Below are 11,704 nucleotides of genomic sequence, written 5' to 3'. Positions count from 1 at the left end.
TGTTGTCCTTCGGCAAATCAAGATATTGCCCAAACCAGCTTTTCCTGAACTAAGAATCCAATTTTTGTACTCGAAGTATTTTTTTGAAGGCGTTGAAAGATTTTCCCATGACTGACTTAACCACGAGATCACCCGTTAAATCTGTGGCACCATCGCACTGCATTCTCATAGGATAACGATCAATGCTAAAGGTTTTGACCAACTTTTTGGTGGAAGGGCTATTAGCATTTGGATCATTTCTTTTGAAATATTCCTCCTCCCCGTGTTCATTATCTTCTGCTCCTGATTAAGATAATGCTTTTAAAGCAAGCTCATAGAGTGGTGGATGTAGCTGAGCTGTTGCACTTGTTCCTTTACTTGGACTTGATTCGATTTCTTTTCTTTTGGGAACCATGTTATCTTAAATTAACAGGAACATAACATAGATTATAATTGATTAATACATAATAGTAATATAACAGTTCCAACAGACAACTAATCTGTTGCACCAGGTATGTTATCTGTTGCAACATATAACCAACCTATTGCAACGGATGAGTAATTCGTGGGAACCATAAAAACAGCACTATTTGTTGCACCTGATATTTTATCTGATGCAACACATAACTGACCCGTTGCAACGGATGAGTAATCCATTGGAAACCATAAAAACAGATCACTAATCTGTTGCACCAGGTATTTTATCTGTTGCAACATATAACCTACCTGTTGCAACAGATGAGTAAACCATTGGAAAAAATAAAAATGAATCACTAATCTGTTGTACCAGGTATGTTATCTGTTGCAACAGATAACTGACCTGTTGCAACGGATGAGTAAACGTTAGAAAGGATAAAAACAGTCCTAATCTGTTGCAAAATGAAGAGTAAACCATTGGAAATAATAAAAATAGATCATTAATAAGTTATCTGTTAGATCAATATTGTTTAGATTTCTTCCAAACAAAAGAGTCGTCTGTTGCAACAGATGAATGATCTATTAGATTGTTTACCTATTGCATCAGATTTTCATGGTTGCATCAGATTTTTATCTATCGCATTAGACTTTCATCTGTTACACATATGTTTCATCTATTATATCAGATGTTTCAACTGTTGCAATACCATTTCTATCAAGACAAATAATAAATCAACCCAGCAACACCAACACATCACACACACACACTAAGAACATCAACTGTGACCAAAAATTACCAATAAATTCGAATCAACAGTACGACAACAAGAAGAAGAAATGCCAGAAATTAGGGTTTTATTTAGTCCACATTTCAATACCAAAAGAGTAGTTGGCTCAAGTTCCTCTGTTTCTTCATAATTTTTTACCTGTGAAAAAGGAAATGAGAGGACGAAAAACTCAAAGTTGTTGTCGCCGGAGAAGTATTCACGTCGATTGACGGTTGAAAGTCAAAAAGGAACTCGCCCGACTATTTGTTGCCAGAGGTTGAAGGGAGAAATTTTGCAGAACTGTTGGTTGGGAGAGAGTTGAGAGAAGATGAAGAGAGAGGAGATAGTGGTTGATTTGAATTGAAGAGGGGTGTGGGTTGGGTTGATTTGTATTTTTGAAAAGATTAGAAAATTTTAAAAATATTAATCAAGTCCACAATTAACTTAATCAACTATTCTAATGATGTTTGACCCTATCTATTGGTCAATGTCACCAATCATTCATTCAAGACTTAAAAACACCTTTCCTTCAATTTTCTCAAGTAACTAATTGTAGCTGTAATAGTAATAACAAAAATTATAATACTATTAAGTATTAACAGCAAGGAATAGAACTAAAAATGCAACAATATTGTCTATAAAACACCGAAAGATCTACAATCATATATCAACATATCACTGCAATTGGCAAAGGACATGCATTCGGAACCACAAAAGGAAAAAAAGTAGGCATATCACCAGTGGCGAATGGAGGATTTAGGGGTCATGGGTGTCTAAGTGGTTTAAATACACATATTGACATAGAAGCTTTAAGGTTCCTCTTGGAAAACAAAGCACCTAGCTATCTTCTTGGTTCCATGGGTGCTTTTTTAAATCCTATACCAATTTTTATACATTTCTTAATTTAATCCGTATACCAAACTATTATGAGGGTATGTAAAATCAGACAAACTCTCTGTATATCTATCTTGGAAGAGATTCCATTTACATAAATACTTGTCCCGCACACCCCATTTGAACAACGTGCCCAACATGAACAGTAAAAATTAATTAGCACTCTCTCCGTTCTAAAATAGTTGTCACATTTTATTTTTCGAGAGATAATTTTACTATTTTTCAAAGATAAGTAGATTAGATTAATTCAACATTTTATAAGTAAAATTTGTATATTTAAAAACTATATGAAAAGATTATGATTCCGGTGATGATTATGATTTGTGAGACAATGCTCGAAAGGTGGAAGATTTATGAAGATAAAGAAACTGAAGTTTTTGAAGAGTTTAGGTTATTCACATTCTTGAAATGAAGTCACCTTTGGCAGAGATTTTACCCTCCAAAGTAAGACTTCCCGAATATTGGCTTTGGATTCATCAATAGCATTTCAAATTTGCATTAAGATCACCAATATTATGTTATGAATTTAACCAAGATGGAGGTCCTATTTGCAAAGATGTCAAATTACATTTGGGATCCGGAATAGATGTCTATATATAGTAGAGGAATATAATCTGTTAGGACTGATGTTATGAAGTTGTCTTTTATCTTCTTAGTAGTTTTAGCATTCTGGAATCTCCTTTTTCTATTTTTCTTTTTGTTTCTATGATGAATTCTTATTTCAATGTATGTGAATATGGATCTCCTTACCAATATGATTTCCCATCGTTACAATGGTGCTTTCATTGTCCCTCCTCTACCAAATGGGTATCATCTTCCTTTCAAACTCCTCCAGCCCCATATGTTGGGTTCGAAATCGAGAGGGCGTCATGCGGAAGCTTAAAGTTGCAAACTATTGAGACGATAAATCAGACGAAAAGAAAAACATACTAAAAGCGTAATATTATTGATATGTTTTGGTCAAGAGACCTACATACTAAAAATCTAATATCGAAAAACATTAAAACTATTGGGAGAAATCTCCCCCTAAACAAAACTCTTTAAACGACTACATTGTGGATGCTATTGTGTTATGGTATGCAAAGGGGGTCTTCTATTTATAGTTGTCTAAAATCTTTCCTCCAAGAAAGAGGTTAGCCAAATATGAAAAAAAAATTATATTTTTTCTTTCAGGAAAAGTAAAAGTAATTATGGTAACTTTTATTTTCCTTCTAAGAAAAACTAAAACTTAAATATAGTAAGAAAATCAGGGCAAATACCCTAACAAATCTCCCCTTTTTGGCTTGATTTTCTTCAATTGATCCGTCTTCTTCACATCTTTGATCTTTTGTTCTTCACATAATCTTCATCACTGTTGTTTGGCATGCTTAAAAATGGAGCTTTTGGATTAAAAATATATGAGCTCATTCGGGTTAAAAATCTTGTAGCCCTTTGTAGGGTTAAAAGAAAACTTTATTTTCAAATATGTGACAGCAGGATTATTGAAAATATGATTGACAATTATCTCCATATGTAGTTTTATTTTGACAAAATATCTTTATTATCATCAAATTGGTTGCAACTTTGACATTAAACTATCCTCAATTGAACCATCGGATCTTTGAACCATAGGCTTTGATACCACTTGTTGGGTTCGAAATTGAGAGGGCGTCATGCGGAAGCTTAAAGTTGCAAACTATTGAGACGATAAATCAGATGAAAAGAAAAACATACTAAAAACATAATATTATTGATATGTTTTGGTCAAGAGACCTACATATTGAAAATCTAATATCGAAAAAACATTAAAACTATTGGGTGAAATCTCCCCCTAAACAAAACTCTTTAAATGACTACATTGTGGATGCTATTGTGTTATGGAATGACAAAGGGCTCTTCTATTTATAGATGTCTAAAACCTTTCCTCCAATAAAGAGGTTAGCCAAATATGGAAAAAAAATTATATTTTTTCTTTCAGAAAAAGTAAAAGTAATTATGATAACTTTTATTTTCCTTCTAAGAAAAACTAAAACTTAAATATAGTAAGAAAATGAGGGCAAAAACTCTAACACCATACAACCAACAATTTCTTACTCCCCACTTATCCACCTGCAATTTTGGAGAAGATCTACACTTCCCTCAAAATCGTGCAGGATGTAGTGGTAGAATTGCAAAAACGTAACAAACGTATGCTTTCTTCTATTTTCCATGTGCGATCAGTGTTGCAGGAGGAGATGCAATTGGACTCCACTTCTATTGATACTCTAGAGAATTCAGATGTTATAAATATCACCTCTGTGCTAGAGTCAGCTTACAATGATAGTGACACCGAGGTGGCTGATATGGTGAAATCCTATTTTGGATTCACTGCTTTCTATTCTTGGTGTTAAAGATACAATACCGCAATGTGCTTCTATTTACGCTAACGAGCTCAAATTCTCACATGTCTCTTTCTCAGTTAAGGGACCACTAGAGTTTGACTGCAAGGTGTTCGATAGAGTGCCGCAGAGGGATATTTCTATATAATTTCTTAGCCCTAATACACCTATTGGCTCGTTTCCACCTGTTTTGTGCATTAACGATTGCAAGTGGGTAGATACTGGGCAGTTAAGTGATTCATTTGACAAGCGCCAATACAACCAAATTAAGCTCTTAGGTAAGAAGTTTCATACTGGTCGACCACTTGCTGGGCGTAGTGGTATCTATTTGAAAGGCTATTATTTACTTTCAATTTGTTGTTCTTCGACCAATTGGATCGACATTGGGCAAGAACTTTTGGATGTTTCAGGTTGTGCTCCTCTTTTGATTAATCCTTTAAGTTCCTCATCAGATACGCCTAAACTGTTTGATAAAATGGCTGAAAGAAGTAGTAGATGGCTTTCCATGTTGCATGACTCTGAGTATATAGGTGAGGTTGAAGTGCTAATTGAACATGGTGATAATCTTACAAGTTTTTGTAATTCCTACAAGCTACTGGGTATATCTCTAGATAACTCATTTTTGTATTCTCTTGATCAGGCTGCTACTTCTCGTGTGGAGAGGTACGTAATTGATCAATTCACGCATGTTATGGCCAATTACAAGAGGAATATTAGTGTGGAGAGGTATATATTAGAGAATGCAAATAATTTTAGTGGAAATTTCAGATCTTATATCTGTCCATTGTCTGATAAGATGGCACGTGCAATAATTTATCTTTATTGACTGAGCTCTGTTCATACGAACAAGTTTCGACTTTTGGTGTAAGATTGGAAATTTTACATGGCAAATTAATCTGAAATTGGTGATTTCTCAGCCTGTACGAATACTTGAATGGATTGATTCTCTCAAGGGTTGGATGTCACTTTCTCCTCAACAAGAACAAGTTGAAGGAATGTTGATGCTTGTTGGTCAGATTGAAGGGTTGTCTGACTATGATTATGACTTATGCATGGTATATGTACCTGACGGTGAATTCTTGTCAAGCATTGGCTCAACAGATGTCAACTATTAGGAGAGTACAGGACCCGACTTAGTGAAAGAGTGGAGGAAACATCTTAACATAATACTTCCAATGTTAGTGTCTTCTATCCGGGTGACTTATGGAGCATATATTGTGACCTGTTTTGTAGATGGTAAGATTTTAAAAGCTACAGTGCTACATAAAGAGATGGTTGTCCAAGAAATTATATCAAGTATTGTGCTATGCACTAATCAGATTCATGAATTTTGCAATGTACATACGCCACTGGAAGCTGGTTTTGTGTTGGTTGCTGGAAGGACTTGGCTTGAGGTGCAACCTTTTTCTTATTCCTCAACAACTTTTATTATTTTTATCAGGTTTTCAATTCATACCTTTAATCCTGGTATACTCAGTATCCATATAACTATTGATATCGACCTGGTCATGCATACACATACTAGTATTCCTGCTAAATATTATTTAATTGCTATACTGGGGCGTGCGCAACTGGGTGGCCTTGTGATGGAAGAAGTAGGCACTGATGCATTTATAAATTTTGATAAAATGACCAAGTCCTGTGATTTTGTGTTCTTGTTATCTGAGACAGTGATGTTTGACCTTCACAAATCAAATTGCCCTCTGTCTGATGTAGTTAAGAAATGCATTTTGATGTTCTTCGAAATATCTGAGAATAAAGCGGAACATAACAATTTGTATGAAGCAATTTCCAAGAACATCCATTTCGGTATCCTTGTTGCAACAAATAGTTTGGCTCTTAGCTCTGTGGTTTTTGAACACTCAAAAATGGACTTAGTCGCTAAGCTTGCAGCTGGAGTGACACATGTTTGGTCTATCAATGGCTCTTACATATGTTACTGTTGATGTTGTTTCTCATGTGCTCATCTATGCCTACACAACTATTCTAGGAATTTTCACAAAGACCACATACTCATTCCACAATATTACAAGAATGCAAGAGTACTTGAAGGACCCAAGCAAGCTTACTACGATTACTCCAGCTCCAGTTCCTGCTACTTTTTGTGACCCTTATGGTACCCAGACTTGGCGCAAACCACTTGAGACTACTGATGCAGAAGAAAAGGAAAAGCAATAGTCCATGATCGGTAGTAAAGATGTCTTGTCCCATCACCCTCGTCGCCATATTTCTCAGCATGAGTTTCATTTTTGCAAAGAAGAAATATTTGTGGAGAATTATTCCAGATCCTGAAATCATTTTTCATCATTTATGTGCACATGTAACTGCTGGCACATTAAACTTTCTTATCTGGAGAAAACATGGACGCAACTCTTGTGGCTTTTAAATGATGCTTTCACTTGGATTTCTAGTAAGTTGGTTTTGAAAGTAACTATCCCTTGGGGTGTTTCTTGGATTGCAGAGATCCTACATGTGCTAATGCCACCAATACAAACTACTTTAGAGGAATCTGATCCAACTATTAACAGTGATCTTAACTCAAAGCTCCACCAGGTCTTCAACGTTTGCCCTTTGGTTCTGCGATCACTTTCCAAGGAACTCTTTGGTGATTATCTTGTTAGATGTGGATGCATCCTCTGGTTTGAAAAGCAAAAAGAAGGACCAATGTTGGAAGTTGCTTTGGATAATGAAGCTTTTGAAGAATTCTTTTGGGTTGTTGACACTGACAAAGAGGAACATAACAACACCATGGTTTTTGTACGACTATACTTGAACCTTGAGGACAAGGTTCTTATTGAGGGAGGGAGAATTGTTATGAATTTAACCAAGATGGAGGTACTATTTGCAAAGATGTCAAATTACATTTGGGACCCTGGAAAGATGTTTATATATAGTAGAGGAATATAATCTATTAGGGCTGATGTTATGAAGTTGTCTTTTATCTTCTTAGTAGTTTTAGCATTTTGGAATCTTCCTTTTCTATTTTCCTTTTTGTTTCTATGATGAATTCTTATTTCAATGTATGTGAATATGGATCTCCTTACCAATATGATTCCCCATCGTTACATTTATTATTTTGTTCTTGATAGATCTATTAGGTGTCAGCAATTACTACAATAATTGGATTATTATATGCCAAAATGCAGTATTATGATTCCATATTATAAAAAAGAGATTGAGAGTGACAAATACATATACTATTGATGATGTGCCAAATCTCTCTCATGCACAAGATTATTAAAACATAAACAGATTTGCAAGATCATTTTATTATGTAGTATATGATTGTGTTTTTTGTGATTCCTTGGATGATATGAAGTAACATGCTTTGGTACAAAACAAAATATTCTGGATGTCGCATACGTGTCAGATCCTTTGAATATTACTCATTTTCTTAGTACCCAATACAATAAGTTCAGAATAGCAACCACAACTAATATTTTGTTTAACGTAACAATACAATACAATAACAGTGAGGATACACAATCCATACAGGCTGTTATCTAAATGCTGATTAACTGGAACATTTAGGACTAAGTATGATAACTCGATAAGTTTACAGTGGACTTAGGATGACCTGGACTCCATGTTTAGGTTGGAGGTTGAGAACCACGGTCGGCGAGTGAATGTAGTTTGGTGAAAGAGTGAACTTGTAACGCTGCAAGATCATAGCGAGTGTTATTTTGGCCTCCGTAGTTGCAAAATTATTGCCAACACATTTTCGAGGACCAAAGCCAAAAGCTAAATAAGACATCAGTTGGTCCCGTGTTGCTTTCGCCATCCCTTCAGCAAACCTCTCTGGTTCGAAAAGATGAGCATCGTCTCCCCATAATTCACAGCTATTATGAACGAATAAAGGGGGAACGTACAATCCAAGTCCTGCTGGAATTGTAAGTCCCCCAAGTCTTGTGTTTCTTGCTGCTGTTCTTACAAGATAGATAACCGGTGAATAAAGTCTCAGAGTCTCACTTAAAATCATGCCCACCTGCAAAGGAAAATTCAGAATCTAGAGTCAGAGAATGTGTATTAGTTATAATTTTTCCGGGTGTTGACTAGAGGAGACGGGGGAGGAAGTAACCTTCGTTACCGTTCATATAGGCTACAGCGATTACATGAACAGTTAGGAATTCAGTGGTGGTGGAGCCAGGATTTTCAGTAGCGGGTTCAAAATATGAAGAAGTAAACAAACGAAACATCTATTGTATATATATAAAAAGTTATTTTAACCATGTATAAATAGTGTAGTTCTTCGCTGAAGGGGGTTCATCCGAACCACCTTACCTAGCTCCGCCCCTAGTTAGGATGATGCAAAAATGAAGAATCTAAAGTCAGTAGATTCAGAATAAGTGTGATCATTATATATGTGTGGGCATTTTCCACTTTCTTGTTGTGCACATATATACATAGTTCGAGCTGAAAACAATATGTTCAACTGAAATCGCGAAACTCATCCAATATCCGCCTCTGTTAATTGAGCATGTGTAAAAAGAATTCAGTAAAGAAATTCAGGTTCTTACAATGTGTAGTCTTGAAATGCTTTCAGTCTTCGGAGTTTCTTGGCCATAGAGTTCAAGTACTTCTTGTCTCGCTTTCTCTTGCCATTCCGGGTGACTTGCTAGAAGAAGAACACTCCAACTTAGTAGATTGGTGGTTGTTTCATGTGCAGCAAAATAGAACGTTTTACATTCGTCGATTATGTCATCCACTGAGATTCTAGTTTTCACATCAGCATCATGGTGAGCCTTCAAGAGTGATCCAAGAAAATCGCCTCCGTAGCTTTCTGTTTGTCCTGTCTTGACATTATCTTCTCTTTTCTTTAACATTAACATGATCGAGTCGCGAAGAGCTTCTCGGAGCTTGCCAGATTCTATTTCGCCGGATGTCCTGAAAAGACAGTACAGCTAACTATTAACAGAATGACAAGACTATAGATCAACAACAACAACAACGTCTCAGTGTAATCCCACTAGGTGGGGTTTGGGAAGGGCAGACTGTACGTAGACCTTACCCCTACCTCGTGGAAGTAGGGAGGCTGTTTCTGAAAGAACATCTTCTCAAGAAGCTCACAAAGACGTAAACTATAGAGGACATTGATGTAAATTAAGAATTGAGTTTCTTGTCATACTTGATTCCGGGAATTTTAGTCTTTCGGTGATCCATGTAAATGATTCGAGTTAATTTGTCCAACATTTGGAATATATGTTTCCCCTCCAAGTAGCTGCTTCCAAAAGCAGTTTTCGAGATGATTTCCGCGCTCATAAGCTTGAACTGTTCATACACTTCAATCTCTTTACCTTCATAAGATTTCCATGTTTTCAACATTGCTTCCGCACTTCCAATCATTGCTGGAATCATTTCCTGCCGCGGGGGTGGCAAAATCAGCTCATGAGAACTTCAAAATGACCATATTAAAACAATTCTTTATATTAGTATTGTTTGTTAAAATAAACAAATTATACAAAAACACAATAACGAAACTGAACTCAGTAACAGTTGAGCGGGTTGGATTATGGACCACTGTTTAATCCATCTCAGCCCAAGTAACCTTTGGTCGTCCATTTATTAATGGAATAATTACCTAACCATGCAAACTTATACACAACATTTATCTGAAATTTATGTAATAGTGATACAACAATTCGCGCGCTCTAAAATATCAAATCGCTTTGTATAAGTTGCCGTATCGCTGCTACAGAATGTATTGTTGTATCACTGATACAAAGTGGATTTCCGAAACTGTTGTTTCACTGATACAGAATGAACTTCAGAAACTCTCACTAAGTTTGGTAAATATCCTAACTATCCTCAAATTATCGCTATTTCAGCTCATTTTAACGTGTTCAAATTCAGCCTAACATGCTCAATGGCCACCTCTAATGTCCAGATTTGCATGGATAGCACAAGGTAAAACTAGATCAAAGTACTATAACAAGAATTATAGAGATTCACCTTCAGGCTTTGTCCATGGAAAGCATAATCAGCCACTTTTCGAAGTTTAGACCATTTCTGGCCTTCTGAAAATGGAAGTCCATTCCCAAATAAATCCAATAAAGGACCGCCAAATTTACGCTGAACGTATGCACCTTCTTTGTTGTTAAGAATTTCTTTGATCATGTCAACATCAGTTACAATCAATTCTGGTTCAGAACCATGCCAAATAAGAAAGTTCCTTCCTGATACGTACACACATAAATCCAGAAGACGGTTAAGTTAATATCAAACGCTGATGGATTCAGGATTTCAAGAAGATAGAGTAATAAGACTGTTAGGTTGATATCCGACAGTGACGGTTTCAGGATTTCAAAGAAGATAGAGTGATAAGACGGTTAGGTTGATATCAGAGAATAACGGATTCAGGATTACAAGAAGATAGAGTGATAAGACGGTTAGGTTGACATCAGACAAGGACAGATTCGGGATTTCAAGAAGGTAGAGTGATATGACAGTTAGGTTAATATTAGACAGTGACGATTCAGGATTCAAGAAGATAGTTAGGTTGATATCAGACAGTGACACATTTAGGATTTCAAGAAGATAAAGTGATACTCCTATCTTTTAAGATAGGCGTTTGATTTGATTATTAGTACTCACTAAGGGTGTCAAACGGGCCGGTTCAAACCGGCCCACATAATTAAACCATCCCGGTTTGACCCGACCCGGTAAGCCCAAAGGCTTTAGGGGTCCAGGTCCCGGTCTGGTTGGGTTTTTGATTTGGGCCCGGTTAACCCGGCCTCGGACCCAACCCGGTTTGGGCCAGCCTTTTAATCGGCCTGGCCCGGCCCGATTAAGATTTTTTTTTTTTTTTTTTTTTTTGAAAATTCAGAATTTCACAAACTGAAATTAAAAACTTAGTTTTAATACATTATTAATTTACTATCAAGTATTATTAATTTATTATATTAAGTGGCATATGTTTTATACTTTTATTTAAGGTAGTGTATATATTGAATGGTATATATATGTGTGTGTGTATATCTTCTAAATATAAAGTAGTATATATTTAATGTATACATGTGTATATGTTTTATAAATTAGTATATAACTATATATATACATATACATACATATATATATATATATATTGTAGTGTATGTTTTATTTAAAGTAGTGAATATATTGACTGGTATATATATATATATGTATATATCTTCTATAGATGAGTATATTTAATGTATACGTTATGTATATGGTTTATAAATTATTATATAACTATATATATATATATAAATATTGTAGTATATATATATATATATATATATATATATATATATATATATATATATATGTATT

The 11,704-nt window shown here is 35.4% G+C and overlaps 1 protein-coding gene across 1 annotated transcript in view; it reads right to left on the bottom strand.

Annotated features, from left to right (window-relative positions):
* Nucleotides 1-7,760: 7,760 nt before the first annotated feature.
* The window catches only part of LOC107848402 (cytochrome P450 CYP749A22), a 7,007-nt gene continuing 3,063 nt past the window's right edge, over nucleotides 7,761-11,704 (bottom strand). The window contains exons 2-5 of the mRNA XM_016693167.2: nucleotides 10,364-10,587; nucleotides 9,540-9,772; nucleotides 8,932-9,298; nucleotides 7,761-8,399 (exon numbers count right to left, since the gene is read on the bottom strand). Of these exons, the coding sequence (XP_016548653.2) occupies nucleotides 7,971-8,399; nucleotides 8,932-9,298; nucleotides 9,540-9,772; nucleotides 10,364-10,587 (1,253 nt within the window). The 3' untranslated portion in view covers nucleotides 7,761-7,970. The remainder of the gene's footprint in view (nucleotides 8,400-8,931; nucleotides 9,299-9,539; nucleotides 9,773-10,363; nucleotides 10,588-11,704) is intronic.

Source organism: Capsicum annuum, chromosome 11 (genome assembly GCF_002878395.1).
Source record: "Capsicum annuum cultivar UCD-10X-F1 chromosome 11, UCD10Xv1.1, whole genome shotgun sequence".
Taxonomy (NCBI): domain Eukaryota; kingdom Viridiplantae; phylum Streptophyta; class Magnoliopsida; order Solanales; family Solanaceae; genus Capsicum; species Capsicum annuum.
The sequence above is the reverse complement of the archived record's forward strand: the minus strand, read 5'-3'. Positions and strand labels throughout refer to the sequence as shown.